Consider the following 15,674-nt stretch of genomic DNA (forward strand, 5'->3'; position numbering starts at 1 on the left):
GGTCAGGTTCCATGAGCCTGCACGGTCACGGGGTCTCTTCCCGAGTCCTGACCACCCGCGGCCAGGACAGTGGACAGATACGTGGTGTTTTCCCCTGTAAGCCCCGGTGTCCATAACAGGATCAACCTCACATAAAAGACAAGTTAGTGGAAATTAAGTTTATTTCTGGATATACCACATTAAAATATATGCCATATTTACTCAGGATATCATAATCAGTGCAAAAATATAGCTCTTCTCCATAAAAGTTAATACAATGCTGTGGCCAGATACATGATATTTTAGTTAGGTCTTCAAGATTAACTTCTCAAAACAAAAAAATCTATAGTTATACACAACCAGTTATCATACAAAATATATACAACAGCATAACTGTAGTGAAGGAAAAGAAGTTGCCCAAATATAACTTAGTAATGTACACAAAATGTATTCCATCAGCTCTTCTCAAGGGCCTCGCCGATTAATCGAACAGCGACGCTCCTGCCTTCATCTGTCTGAACGACCAGCAGAGCCTCGAATCTGCCTGCCGCCTTTGGTCTGAAGTACACGGGCACGTGAATGTAGTGCCGGGCTCTGCAGAAAGGGGGGCAGGGCAGCACGTGACCCAGCAGCTCGGAGGCCGCGAGCACGCGACAGGCCAATCTCCAGCGTCTGAGACGGCAGTGCTTAATTAGGAATGACGCAAAGGGGGAAACCCATGGACACGGAGGGCAGGTGACTGTGTGTGTACACATCCACACGGGCCTGTGAACACGGCGACTGTGCGTGTGTGTACACATCCACACGGGCCTGTGGACACAGGGCGACTGTGCGTGTGTGTACACATCCACACGGGCCTATGGACACGGCGACTGTGCGTGTGTATACACATCCACACGGGCCTGTGGACACGGCGACTGTGCGTGTGTGTACACATCCACACGGGCCTGTGGACACAGGGCGACTGTGCGTGTGTGTACACATCCACACGGGCCTGTGGACACAGGGTGATTGCGTGTACATACCCACACACTGCTGCCTAGGTGGTATCAGGCACTCGGGCTGGGCGGGCCCTGTCCGCTGCACCGCTCGGCCCCTCCAGGGACGCACCCCGAGCGCGAGTCCTCAGCTGGCCACGCAGTGCGGAGCTGGAGCCGCACGCAGGGGTTTGGTGACAACAAGACTTAACCCAGAGGGTTCTGCCTCCAGCCACGCCCACTCTTTGTTCTTAAGTAGGGTCTCACCGTTTCTCAGGCTGGCTCTGAACCTGCAATCCTACTGTCTCAGCTTCCAAGTCCTGGGATTACAGGTCTGTGCCTACACCTGGCCTTCAGAGTGTAAGAGTTTAAAAACGACACAGTAACTCCAAAGAATATAAGCAAATGTATCTTGTGAAACTATTTCAATGCTAGTTTCCCTAAACTTCCACACTGTGCTCAATTTAAAAATGTCTCCTCCTGTTCTCAAGTTCCTTCAGACACTCTAGATAACGCCCCAAGGCCTGCTAATGCAAGGTGTTCACCAAGACAGCGCAGGAGCTCCCAGCACCGCAGTGGCAGAGACTTCAGCAGAAACGTCTACTGTGAAAAGGCCAGCAACACACACACTTTCTGTGGACAGAACCAACGAAACACCACCTCATTTACGACGTGCGGCCCTCACGGCTCCTGTCGTCTTTGCTGATGTCTTCAGAGCCCACACGAGAAGTGGCAAAACACCTGTACGACCAGGTGACTGCAAGGAGATGAGCTTTGGTTATGTAGACGATGAAAATAATTTGACATCTGACTGTCAGGGCGGTATTTTAACTTAGACGGTGTCGATGTCGTAAGGACCACCTCACTGTGCCTTACCATGACTGTCTGCAGCCCTCACTCAAATCTTTCTGTGGAAGTCCTCAGTGGTGGCGAGTGGCCTCTGCCACCAGAGGGCCAGGGGAGATGGTCACCTGTGAGCACAAAGGGCCTTCTGCTGGTGCCCTGACCTGGCCTTCCTGGGCTCTGGAGCCGGGAGGAAAACTCTGCTGTTAAGCATCTCCAGTATTCTGCTGCAGCAGAGTGAGGGAATTAGGATGCCACCGAAGGGCCCAAATTCCACTCAAAATCCCCCTTCTCTCTCCTGCCTCGGAGGTCCAGCCTGCTCTCCTATGGAAACAGGCCCCACCCTCACAGCACGTCTGTGAATGGACAAAGTTTGGTTCTTTTTCTGGGAAGGATGAAGGAAGAAGTTGATTTGGCTTACAAATTTTAACTAAAACACAATCTTACCTTGTTTGGGCAGGGCATAGTGGGGCATACATATAACACCAGTACTTAGGAGGCAGAGACAGCAGGATCACAGGTTCAAGGCCAGCCTCAGTAACTTTGTGAGACCCACTTTCGAAATTAAAAAGTAAAAAGGGCTGGAGGTATTGCTTAGAGGCAGAATGCCCCTTGGTTCAATCCCCAGTACAAAAAAAAAAGACAAGAAGTGAGGCCCAACTCAAGGAGGCTGCGGCACCCGGACGAGGCTCAGGAAAGCAGTTCTCCAGGGCCCCAGTCGCCAGCGTTCTGTCCCTGAGAGCGACCCATGAGCAGGAGCCATGGCAGAAGCGAGCCACAGCTGAGAAGCTCGGCTGCAGGGCCGCGGCGCGGGACGCCTGACCCCGGGTCCTTGCTGCTGGCAATGTTGGGCTGCAGGGAGCTGCGGCTGCAAGCCACTCACCTCAGGGAGTACTTGGAATGCTTGATGTAGAAAGGCTCTCTGGGGCTCAAGAACTTCAGCTGGAACGCAACAGGAGACACTTTAGGAAGTTACGCAAATCACAGTTTAGCACGCGTAAAACATCCCGTGTGGCTTTGATTCAAGACACACATAGAGTAAAAACAAAGTTAAAGCAAAGTCCTTGACTTCCAAAGAGAGAATCATGAACTTCTCGTGAATTTCTTTTCAAATGCTGTAATAAGCCATTTTTTAAAAATTAACTGAAATTAACTCATTACAGTTCAAATCATCAGGAAAATTTTCATCAAATTTTTGAATGCCTTTATGTTCCCCAAACCCACAGTAATATTCCCAACTTACGGAGTGTGTAATAAAAGAATTATTTCGCAGACTGACTTTGAGCATCCGTGCTTCCCCAGCTCTGGTGGGCAGGAACATGTACACATCCTCTGGGGCGTGCACCCCGCGCCGGCTCATGTCCAGCTGCCTGCTTTGGGAGGGGAAGGCGGTTGTTAAGATCTACAGCAGCACCGTTCCTCTCTCCCAGGGCTTGTAAGAACTGCACATGTCTGCCGCCAGCAGAGGCCCCTGCAGATGGCGCAGGGGCAGGAGAGCCTGGAGCGGCAGGGCCTCCTCAGGCCTCCAGGCTAGCCTGGCCCTCGTCCCTCCACTCCTGGCCACTCACACCGTCCATAGGCCACTCCGAGAGCCACCCGCCAGGTGCAGGGGTGGGTGCAGCTTGGAGGTACAACACCTCTGGGCTCAACCTCCAGTACCAAAAAGAAAAATCTTTAAAATTACGACTGGGCCAAACATCCCAGGTTCAATGCCCAGTACCTAAAAAAGTCAAATACATTATGTGTAACCCAGCAATTCTAGGCAAAGCATGTATTTTTAGCCCCACAAATAAAAACATACCCAAAAAATGCACGTGCAACGTTCATAGCACCTTAGCTTATAATACCCAAATTGTGACGCGTGGATCTTGGTAAGGAAATGAACAGATTGTCTGAGTAACGGCACACAGCGCGGCCAAAAAGACGTGCAGCCGGATGGACAGTGTGACCGTGTGCACATGCACAGTGGCGCTGGAGCAAGACCAGCCTTGGGCCCCAGAAACCAGGGCACGGGGAGTGGGACATACGGGCCACTGACCGCTCGGGAAAGACTGCGCTGCCCTGCCCTGCGGCCGGGCCCACAGGACACACCTGGGGAGCATGGAGGAGGCCGGTGGGGTGCGCCTCCGGGACTCAGCCACGGTGTCCAGTTTGACGAGGGCGTCTGTGGAAGGGCATGAGCTCTCAGCCTCGCTCCCAGCTCCAATGCTCTGGATAGAAGAATCATGGGGGACAGGGAGAAGTTAACACCCTAGAAAACACGCAGACTAGTGTTTGCGGATTCCTACTGGGATTCTACTGTTTCCTATAACTTTTTTTTTTTTTTTTTTTGCTGTACTGGGGATGAAACTCAGGGCCATTCTACCTCGAGCTACACCCCCAGCCCTATTTTTTATTCTTTATTTTGAAACAGGGTCTCACTGAGTTGCAAAGGGCCTAAGTAGCTGAGGTTGCCCACGAACCGTGATCCTCCCATCTCAGCCTCCCAAATGCTGGGATGACAAGCGTGCCCACCATGCCCGGTTCCTTTAACATTTTTTAAAGGGAGAGTTCTGATCCTCACGTCCCCGAATTGCACACTGTGCTGTACGGTCTGGCCTCACCGCAGTACTTCTATAATTAAGCAGACATTGATTTCAGGCAGCGCGGAGACAGGCGGGCGCAGCGGCACCAGGAGAGCCTGCACCTCCAGTGTGCTCCAGACACAAGACGAGCCGCTCAGAGCCGGTGTCACTCACCTGTCCAGAGAGCTGGACCCTCAACGTGTGCGTCCTATGAGGCTCCTGAACAGGGTGGCACTCGATGTCCCAGAACTGGGCATAGTCCCCGTGATCTCTGGGCAAAAACGTCACGCAGACCTACCAAACAGCCAGAAGGCATTCGAATGGACCTGCCCACCGCCCCAAGGGCCGCACCTATGTGCAGACCACCCCCACAGGCGCTGGTGTGAGAGCGCGGAACAAAAAAGCCACTCGTTACAGAGGAACGTCCACCAATGCAATTTCTAACAGGGTTGGTAACCACTTAAGATCCAGACTATACTTTTTTTGTGTGTGTGTGGTACTGGGGTTCCTGGAAGCCCTCTGACTCCGGGCTACATTCCCAGACCTATTTTATACTTTTTTATGTGGAAACAGGGTCTGTTAAGCCAGCACAGCTGGCTTCAAACCCGTGCGATCCTCCTGTCTCCGCCTCCCAAGTGCGGGGATTACAAGTGTGTGCCACCACGCCCAGCGCCAGACTATACTTTTTCAAAGGCTTTCTACGACATGTTCCTGAAAGTGTACAGCAAATGCTCTTCTGGAGGGAAGTTTTCAGAGTGCCAGCGCTGTGGCGCACCCTCCGGGAGGGCAGTCCCCAGGACGCTGCCTGCGCAGCCCCCTCTGTGCCACACAAGGACAGGTTGCAGGGGCGGCCGGGGAGGGCTGGCACCGCAGGGCGAGTGCTCCCGCGCCCTGGGTGAGCTTCAGCACGCCAGCCAGAGCTGCACAGCAGGGGAAGGCTCCGAGGGAGGCCTAAGGCTTAAAACCATGTGCGGCCCTTGGGGCGGTGGGCAGGTCCATTCGACTGTCTTCTGGCTGTCTGGTAGGTCTGCGTCATGTTTTTGCCCAGAGACCACGGAGACTATGCCCAGCGCATGTGAGAAGAGCTTCGCATTATCAGAAAGTTCAGTGAGGTCAGCAACTAGTCAGAATCGAGTCTGGACTTAACACGAAAACAAACCCCTGTGACCTAACATTGACCCACATGGAAGCGGAGAAAGAGAAACCCGGTAGTCTGTCTTTCAGCTGTCAACGTTTTCTCCAGGTTCTGGATGTGAGTCCTTTGTCAGTGACCTGCAAAGACTTCCACTGCGTCATGTGGATTTTTTTTTTTTTTTTTTTTTTTTTGGTGGTACTGGGGTTTCTGGAAGCCCTTCTACCTCCGGGCTACACTCCCAGACCTATTTTTGCATTTTTATTTGGAAACAGGGTCTCCTAAGCCAGCGTGCGGGGCTAGCTTCGAACCTGCACGATCCTCCTGTCTCTGCCTCCCAAGTGCGGGGATGACAAGCGTGCGCCACCACGCCCGGCTCATGTGGATATTTTTATTCCTGATAACTTTTAGCTCTGGTAACTCACTTATTTTCTTTTCTGTAGCTTGTGCTTTATTGGTGACGCGCTTATGAAACAAACGCATAGCCCAGGTGATGACTTATTCCTATCTGACACTGAGGATCCGTTTTAACTTTTCTATATTTTGCTGAGTCAGGATCCTATCTAACACGTTGACCTGTGCGTGTCCAGTTGTCTCAGCACCATTTGCTGAACCGCATCTTCCTCCGTGGGTTGTCTTGGTCCCATCAAGAGCATTGACAAATACGAGGGCCCAGGAGCCCAACTCCACCCTGCGGTCTGTGGGACTGCGTTTCCCTGGACGTGGCACATTTCTGTTCTAGAAGTACGCGGCTTTCTACTTTGTAAAGTGACAAGTATGAGTTCTTCAATTTTGTTATTTTTATTTTGGGTCCCTTGTATGCCATACCAACCATTAGATCACCTGCCAACTTCAAAACAAACAAGATATTTGCCTACTTTTTATTTTTCACTGTACTGGGGATGGAACCCAGAGGCATTCTAACTTCGAGCTACACCTCCAGATTGATTTTTTTTTTATTTTTGGTACTGGGCGTGTAACTCAGGGGCTTTTCTACCTCCCGGCTATACTCTCAAACCTATTTTATATTTTATTTGGAAACAGGGTCCCACTAAGTTGCTGAAAGCCTCACTAAGTAGCTGAGGCTGGCTTCGAACCCGAGCAATCCTCCTGTCTCAACCTCCCAAGTGCTGGGATGACAAGTGTGTGCCACCACGCCCGGCTTATTCTCCATTTTGAAACAGGGTCTCTAAGTTGCAGAGGGCCTCACTAAGTAGCTAAAGCTGACTGCCAACCTACGATTCTCCTATCTCAGCCTCCCAAGTGCTGGGATTATAAGCATGTGCCACCATGAAAACAAGATATTTTAAAAGCCAGCTAGGGTTCTGCCTGGTGCTGTCTGAACCTTAGATCAGCCTGGGCACTGCCCCACGATGCTGCGCCCAGGATGCAAGGGGGTCTCCGGCGGTCTGCGCTCTGCAGCCCCTCCAGAGGCTGAACACAGCTCGGCACGGTGTCTGTTCTCCATTCTGCTCTGCGTCTGCAGTGACTGGACAAGGGGAACAGATGGCGCTTGAGTATGTCCTTCAAGAGTGAGAGCAGGAGAGGAGAGAGCGTGCAGCTATGCCCTGCAGCTCGTACCAGTGTGAAAGTCTGACACACCGGCCTGTGCCACACCAAGTGTGGCAGCAGGTGCACCTCAGCACGAGAACGAAGGGGTCTTCCTGGGCCACCTGAGGACCCGGGTCGGGTCTCCGGGAACAAGGCCGCCTCCCACAGGCAGCCTGGCGCTGAGGCCTGCAGCCGAGGGAAGGCGGACAGGACTGCACCGAACAGCACCAGGGGATGAGAAGAAATGGTGGAAACTCACCTTCTGGGTGTCATGGCTTTCCAGTGTTCCTGAAAGAGGAGAACACCTGAAGGCCGCGTAGGTAGCTCTGAAGACATCTCCGCTCTCATCAACCCCCTGCCAGCAAGCATCAGAAGTCAGAAACCACGGTCAGAGGGTCACCTCGACACCACCCCTCGGGGCGCCCCGGCACGATGGCCTGCACAGTACTGCTCACAAGGCGGCTGCCTCTTGCCCAAGTGCCCTGGGACCCACCCCCTTAACACCCTACGCAGCGCCTTTCACCTTCAGCAGATCCGGTGACTGCCTTTCACACACATTTTATTGGCACTGTGGCTCAAAAATGCTGTCACATAAAACCTAAGGCGGAGGGCCACGGCGTCTGGCCCACACGCGGCCGATGCGCTGGCGGAGGGCGCTCTGCCTAGTTCTGCAGCTCCAGGGGAGGGAGCACCGCACGGAGCAGGGAGAGGAAACCCTGTGTGCACACAATCCTCTGTAGGAGGCCGTGAGTTTAGCCCACAGGGAAATGAGGACTGAGAGACACGAGGGGAGCCGTGCGGATTTTGACGCAAACTCAATGTAACTTTTCAGAATCACCTAGTGAGAGACCTGGCACGTACACCCCGCCCACAGGGACACGGAGCAGAGGCACTGGCGAGGTGAATCCCACAGCCGCCATGCAAGCCCGTCCGACAGCCACGTGGCGCCCAGGCTCCGAGGGCCTGGGGCACGACTGACCTTGACATAGGGGGGAGCAAAGGACGACAGGTGCCACGTGACGCCCGCGGGGCCGTGGTTCTCCAGCTCCAGGCAGCTCTCTAGGAGGACACAGCACAGCTTAGGAGCCGCCCAACAGGAGTGGCAATTTCCTAAACACTTGAGAAGCGGGACCCCTAGCTTGGATTTTACCCTAAGAATAAGACAATGTGGAGGAGCTGGAGCTATCGACACGGGGGCGACACCTGAGCCGTGAACAGCTGCTGTGCAGAGCCAGAGCAGCAGCCCTCAGGAGGGGGGTCCAGATGACAAAGGCGTCTCAGGAGGGGCCGGGAATGGGGGGGGGGGCAACAGAACTCAGAACAAGCAGCCTGAGGGAGGGAGAGCGGAGCCACAGGCTGGTGGAAGTGAGGAGCTGAGGCCCAGAAAGAGAAAGGAGAGCAGAGAACCCTGGAGAGGGTGGGAGGGGCACCCAGACTGCGCAACAGTGCTCCGGCTCGAGATCTGACCCCGAAGCCAGGGCAGCAGGGGCATGGTGCAGCTGGCGCCGGGGAGAAGCCTGGGTCGGGATGTGGAGCACGGGGTCAGGGCAGCTCATGGGGCAGAGCCAGCCTTCCTAAGGACAGGCCACAGGCTGCAGCCAGGTCAGAGGAGGCTGCAGGCCTGGACAGAGCACCAGCAGGAGGGGAGGGCAGGGCAGGAGGCAGCCCACGGGGAGCTAGAGCCGGCTTCCTGACTGGCCGGGGCATGGCCGCTGCTCTGCGCGACCAGCAGAGGGCAGAGGCAGAGGCAGGACAGCAAGGTCTGAGGCCAGCCCCAGGACTCCTGAGCCTCAGCAGCTGAGCAAGGCTGGCTTCAAAACCAAGCCGAAAACAGGGCTGCGGTGCGGTGGCCCTGGCTCCACCCCAGTACCGAGGGAGGGAAGGACTGACCGACCGACAGCGGGGTTGGGGCGCCCTGTTGCACCCGCAGGCGCCACCTCGCGAGGTGGCAGCAGGGGCAGCAGGGGCAGGGGCCGTCTTCCCTGTGGGAGTGGGCTGTCCGCTCAGCCTCTCTGGCACCTCAGGCACCCGGCGCTGAGCCCGGCTCCACCATCTCCCTTCCTTCGTCTAACTCATCTATTTCTGCGGTACTGGGGATCGAACCCAGAACGTCCTACCTCTGAGCTACACCCACTGCTCTTTTTACCTTACGTTTCTGAAACAGGGTCTCCCCAAGCTGCTGAGTCTTGCTATGCTGCTGAGACCGGCCTTGGGCCTGTGGTCCTCCAGGCCTGGCCTCCCGAGTACTGAGATCACAGGAGTGTGTCACCACTCCTGGGTCCATCTCCTAACCTATCACCTTATCAATCTGGTGAAAGACCTGGGCAGGGCTAGTTCTGGCCATCAGCTGAAATCCACGTCCCTGGACACATGGAGCCACCTGGTGCCCAGGATTCACATTTTAAATTCACTCTCCTAAATCCTGGTAGGATTGCCAGTGACTACTTGATTTTCACCTGAAGTAGGGGCAAACTTACACTCATTACTAAGTTAAGAACAGAGCATTCGTCTGTGGTGTGGCCCTGCAAAAGTAAACTAACTAATTAAAAATAACAGAGAAGCCAGGCGTGGTGGCACACCCTTGTAATCCCAGCATTCGGGAGGCTGAGACAGGAAGATCGCAGTTTGAGGCCAACCTCAGCTACTTAGTGAGGCCCTTTGCAACTCAGTGAGACCCTGTTTCAAAATAAAGAATAAAACTAAGGCTGAGTGTGGAGCTCGGAGGTAGAATGTCCTGGGGTTCCATTTCCAGTAAAAGAAAGAAACAAAATGCAGAGCAGAGCAGGAGACTCAGTAAGCGGCGCCAGCGCCCCACCCCGCGACGTGGTACCTGAAGTCCCGCCGGGCTCCGTGGGGGGGAAAGTAACAGTCTTGCTTCTGACTTCAACCTTGGTGGAAGGGGCTTTGGGCACTGGCTTTACCAAATGACTCAAGGAAGGCTCAGTTGCTGGGATGAGAACCCCAAACGGATCAGAGATCACACCAGGCAAAAGTTCTTCCTGCGCCAAATCTTCTCGAATTTGAACTTTCACAATTTTCTAAAATGACCAAATAAAGGGATAAGACAAAAAAGTAACCATCATTTCAAAAGAAACAATTCCGATTTTCTGTGGGTGGGGTGCTGGATGGAGCCAGCGGCACTCTCTTCATCTTCTTATCGTGCAGTGGGGTCTCACTGAGTTACCACACACTGGCCTTGGACCTAGGGCCTCCCCTCAGCCTCGGGCACTAGTATTGCAGGCAGGCGCTGGGCCTGGCTGGGCCTTTTTTACTTTGAGAAAGAGTCTCACGAAGTTGCCCTGGCTGGCCTTGAACTTGGCGACTGTCCCCCTGCTTCAGCCTCTTGACTTTCAAATTATGGTAGAGAATAACGTTAAGTAAATAAAACACTCTGAAATTAAAGTTTATTCAGATCTCAAAGTAATTCTTTGACTCTGACCCCCTACCCATCCCCGCTACCCTGCTACCTTTTATCTGCACTGGAGACTGAGGCCAGGGAACAGCTGCCTCCCAGCTGCAGTCCAGCCCTTTCCACTTTTGAGACAGTCTCTCACTAAGCTGAGGGCCTCGTGAAGTGAGGCTGGCCTCAAATGCGATCCTCCTGTCTCAGCCTCCCAGGTATTGGGAATATAGGCGCACACCACTGCACCAAGCCATTTATAAACACATTTTACAAATCGGCAGTGGCTTCTAGTCCCCCAGCGAACCGCTCGGGTCACTAAGAGTGAGACACTAGCCTAAAAGCTCTAATGGCATGAAGAGCACCTCGCTGGGCTGGTCGGCCAGCACCTCTCCTGCATTCTAGACCCGAGGGTTGACTCGAATGATAAACAAGAGCCACAGGGGGCGCTGCTGGCAGAGGGCACCTCACGAGTACCTTCTGTCCGCCGTCGCAGTGCACATAGATCAGGCCGCTCCACGGGAACGCTGACGGCTTCGTGGATAAGGAAGAATTAGGACTCACAAGAATCTGCACTTTACTCCTTTAAAAGAAGAATTGCGTAATAAAAAGCCGTGAGCATCCTGCACGTCTACAGCGGTAATGCCGACACGTACACATCCTGCTGCCACCCGGCAGCTGCCTCTGGCTGAGAAGGCACGAGGGAGGCCGCCCGCCAAAGGCAAAGCCCGTGAAGACACCCCATGCTGGGGGAACACCTTCTCTTGGTGGTGCTGGGGAACGAAGCCAAGGTCGTTCTACCTCCAACCCACACCCCCAGCCCTGTTTTTTCATTTTGAAAAATAAACTTCTGCTAAGTTGCTGAGGCTTGCCTCCAACCTGTGATCCTCCTGTCTCAGCCTCCTCTGTGTGCAAAGAGCTTGCCTGCCTCACCTCCAGGATTACAAGTGTGTGCTACCACGCCCAGCTAGAAATACATTTCAAAAGTAATTTAAAGATGTCTGGGGAAAAGGCTCCACATTACAAAAGCTCTAACCCTCCTAACAGAAAGGAATGCTGCTGTCAGGATCCCAGAGACTTAACGGCGGGGAAGGAAAGCGGAAGAAACGGTAGGCGGGAGATGAAGAGACAGTTTCTTCTGGCTGCCGCTCATCCTTCTGGGCTCAGGGTGGCCTCCAGCTCACCGAGCGCCAGGGAGGGTCTAATGTCGGCGAATGCTGTGACCAGGCTGTGACGGGGAGACTCCACCAGCCACAGTCATGGAGGCGGGCCGCACTCTCGGCTGGCGCCGCGGGAAGCACCTGTGCCGCTGCCTCCACTGCCCTGTTTCTGTGGGTGTCTGTATCCGCACTTCCCTCGGTCTCCTCCGGTAAATGCGCCTGCAATGTGCACTCACTGTCTGGCAAAAGTAAAGAAACTGCTGTCCTGCAAAGCTGCTGATCCCAAACGCACGGCGGCTCCAGATGGCAGAGCTCTGCGCCCACCCAGCGCAGCCCCAGAAGCCACAGAGCCACGGCCAGGCCGGCCGTACAACAAGGCTGTGTACGGGGCAGCCGAGCTTCTGTAGCCCCCGAGACATCTTACAACACTCCACGTAAAAAGTAGCCTCTGCTAGAGCTCAGACATGGTACAAGCCAGGACGTCCTGGCTGAGAAGTGCCTGTCAGAAGCCGGAGAGCAGCAGGGCATCAGGGGAGCCACACACACCCCGGCTTCTGCTGCCGGGCTTGGGCTCTGTGTGCAGAGGGCTTGCCTGCCTCACCTCCAGCCCGCCCTGTACCGTGGCAGGCACAGCCTGCCCAGCGCGCACGCGATCGCCACTCCGCTAGTGGGCATGAGTCTTGGGCCCATCCCCACAAAGCCAGGGCCTGCTCTGCCCAGTTAGCAAAGTGCAAGCTCTCACCCAACGAGCTTATTTTTTGCAGTGCTGTGGATGGAACCTCGGGCCTCATACATAGAGGGCAGGCACTTGGCCACAGATCTGCGGCCCTGAACAGACACAGTCACCACAAGAGCACTGAATCACACCAGAGAACACGGCAGGCATACTTACTCCGGCTCAATAAAGCCGTGCTGTGGCGTGACTGTCAGGCAATGTGCGGGCCAATACAGCTCAAATTTCAGTAATCTCACAGAATTATTTACGATCAGGAAGCACTGAGTTTTTGCCAAATCACCTATTGGAAGAGATAAATGTCCCTTACATTTCGCACTAGTGAAAAAGGCAAATGTTAACAAGAGAAAGAATCCTAAGTAAATACTGCTCAATTACAGCAATCTCAAATCCTCGTGAAAACAGTTCTACTTGATAACATCTAGAAACTAGACACTGTGATATTGAATGAGAAAAACAGAAGTCTGAAAACCGTTACTGCCTGTGTTTGCCCAGTGCGTGCGCGGTGCTGCGCGCCCCTCTCGGCCGACTGTGCCAGGGCGGGCACTGGGGGCATGTGCAGCTCTGTGGCAGGCTGCGGAGCTTGGCTGGGGCTCAGCGCAGGACCGGGGGACGGGGCTCCTCCGCGCCAGGGTGAGGTCCCCCCAGTCCAGAGTGCAAGATGGCCACTCCGCACCCTCGGGAAGCAACAACTCACAGGAAGAAGGGGCCAGCAGGATCAAGTGCTCGGGTCGGACAGTCCACATCTCCTCAGAGGCCGAGTTATCTGGAGGTGGGCAGGCAGTCTGTGAGGGAAACGGCTTCCCCTGAGGGCCTCTAACCGGCAGAACATCCAAGGAGACGTTGCCACTGTGTTTTCCGGAAGCTCTCGACTCACTGCAAGTTATTAAAATTAAAAAGGCAGAGAGAGACAAAGAGAGAGGTTCAAAACAAGGAAAAGATAGATTGTTCCCCACATTTCTATACTAATTCTTCATAAAACTGAAAGGGGATTAAGTACCATGTATTTGGCCGGGCGTGGTGGCGCACACTTGTAATCCCCGCACTTGGGAGGCAGAGACAGGAGGACCGCACAGGTTCAAAGCCAGCCACGCTGGCTTAAGAGACCCTGTTTCCAAATAAAAATAGGTGTCTACGAGTGCAGCCTGGAGGTAGAAGGGTTTTCAGGAACCCCAGTACCACCAAAAAAAAAAAAAGTACCACGTATTCATGTACCTGGTACTAGGGATGGAACCCTAGCCTTCTACCTCTGGGCTACAGCAAACCTACTTTTTTTATTTGGAAAAAGGGTCTCACTAAGTTGCTGAGATCCGAAGTTGCTGAGACTGGCTTTAACCCTGCAATCCTATCTCAGCCTCCCAAGTTCCAGAATTACAAGTGTGTACCACCACACCCAGCTTGCCAGGTACTTTTTAGTGAATAAAAATCCCCCATATTTTATACAATTAAAAGTAGTTTCTAAGGCTGAGGTAGAGGGCTTGTCTAGCACACATGAAGCCCTGGGTTTTACATTTAACAAACAAACAAACAAAAAAGAGTAAGCCAGGGTCTCACTAAATTGAGAAGAGAGCCTCACTACGTTGCTAAGGCTGGCCATGAACCTGTGATCCTCTCGTCCTAGCCTCCGAGTCCTGGGATTACAGGTGAATGCCATGACGGATGGTGGCAGACACCATTTTTAATTAGACAAAAGTATTACCAGTAACAGGACGAGTCACTATTGTGCGCCAGCGGAGAACTGACAGCACCGTTCTTTGTGCTGTCAGAGCAGAAACATGGCTGCACACTGGACTGGAGGCAGTCCTCAAACCGGCCTGAGCCTGCAGGCGGCAGTCACGGCAGGAGGGCGCTGCAGCCAGAGCGCGGAGAAAGTGAAAGATGAGTGGAGAAACGAGGCGGCGGCTAGCGCTGGCGGACACTCGCGTCCTTACCGTGGATGCGTGTCACGGCAGGTGTCTGACTGGTCTAGAATGTCTGTGATGAAGAGAGCTGGGACCTGTGAGTTTATGGACTAAGTTCTTTGAAGAATTATCACGTAAGTCACATAATTACCGAAGTAGAAAACACAAGTTCCAGGCTGAAAATAATCCCCCTTTTGTGTAAGCCACACGGTACAACCTGTGTTAAATGTTTTTGTACGTGTGGTGCTAGGGATTGAACCCAGGGGCGTTCTACCTCTGAGCGACACTCCCAGCCCTATTTTAGTCTTTCTTTTGAAACAGGGCCTCCCTAAGTTGCTGAGGCTGGCCGGGAGCCTGTGGTCCTCCTGGCTCCCTCCCAAGCAGGGGAATAAAGGTGTGCACCACCACGCAAGCTTGTGTTAAGCTGGAAGCCGAGCACGGGGATTCAATGGGCACTGTGAAGGAGGGGCACCGCAGGCAGCCCACCCACCCTTCTGCAGGCTGCACCAACACTGTCAGTAAAGCTGAATTGCAGACAATGTCTTTCATTCTGTGGTCAGATCTGCTAACCCGACCTCTGTGCTATCTCTTATAAAAGGCAAAGGAGAGAGTACTGTTCAATACTGAAAGAGTAGAGACGGCTCTGTAAAGGTAATCTTAGACTAGATTTGGGACTAGAGAAAAAGAAAGAGATCGTTTTTATTTTGTGACTCGAGTTTAAATGCAGAGGACCTTCTTATAACAACTGGTGAAATATAAATGGGAACTGTGGGCTAAGCAGTGTTACTGTATCGCTGTGCACTTGGGAGGCTGAGACAGGAGGACCACAGGTCTGCAGCCAGCCGTGACATCATGGTAGGGGCTCAGCGACCTTTCAAGATCCTGCTTCAAAACAAACATACAGAGTGCTGGAGTAGAGCACTGAGTAGGATGCCCCTGGGTGTGGCCTCCAGAGAAGAAAGGAAAACGTTAACAGTTTAAGTCTGTTGGCTTTCCACAGGTTACAGAAGGGTTTTGAAAGACTTAGGGCATCCTGGTCATCATGCCCACAATGTACTCCTTTTTGTTTGTTTTTGCTAGTGGAGGCTGAACCCAGGGGCACTCTACCTCTGTGCTGCATCCAGAGCCCTATTTTATTTTTTATCTTTAAACAAGTTCTCGCTATGTTGCTGGGGGACGTCGCTAAATTGCTGAAGTTGGCTCGGAGCCTGCTATCCTCCTGTCTCAGCCTCCCAAGTACTGGGATTACAGATGTGCACCATCACACCCGGCTTGCAATTTACTCCTAGTTGGTTTAGGTAAAAGATCTAAGCAGGGCTAAGGATGTAGCTCAGTGGTAGTGTTTCCTAGCATTCGTGGGGCCCTGGGTTCAATCCTCAGCACTACCAAAAAAAAAAAAAAAGTCTATATAAATCAAGAATGATAATAAGGCGA

General features: G+C 53.3%; 1 protein-coding gene across 1 annotated transcript in view; it reads right to left on the reverse strand.

Moving 5' to 3' along the window:
* Window positions 1–434: 434 nt before the first annotated feature.
* Window positions 435–15,674, reverse strand: part of CEP192 (centrosomal protein 192) — a gene marked incomplete at both ends in the record, with an annotated part of 70,228 nt that continues 54,988 nt past the window's right edge. The window contains 11 exons of the mRNA XM_080714741.1: window positions 435–573; window positions 2,683–2,741; window positions 3,043–3,169; window positions 3,891–4,009; window positions 4,538–4,657; window positions 7,306–7,401; window positions 8,026–8,105; window positions 9,877–10,084; window positions 10,924–11,029; window positions 12,499–12,622; window positions 13,037–13,215. Coding sequence (XP_080570867.1) covers window positions 435–573; window positions 2,683–2,741; window positions 3,043–3,169; window positions 3,891–4,009; window positions 4,538–4,657; window positions 7,306–7,401; window positions 8,026–8,105; window positions 9,877–10,084; window positions 10,924–11,029; window positions 12,499–12,622; window positions 13,037–13,215 — 1,357 coding nt within the window. The remainder of the gene's footprint in view (window positions 574–2,682; window positions 2,742–3,042; window positions 3,170–3,890; window positions 4,010–4,537; window positions 4,658–7,305; window positions 7,402–8,025; window positions 8,106–9,876; window positions 10,085–10,923; window positions 11,030–12,498; window positions 12,623–13,036; window positions 13,216–15,674) is intronic.

This window comes from Muscardinus avellanarius, assembly GCF_963383645.1.
Source record: "Muscardinus avellanarius genome assembly, chromosome: 17".
NCBI classification, from domain to species: Eukaryota; Metazoa; Chordata; class Mammalia; order Rodentia; family Gliridae; genus Muscardinus; species Muscardinus avellanarius.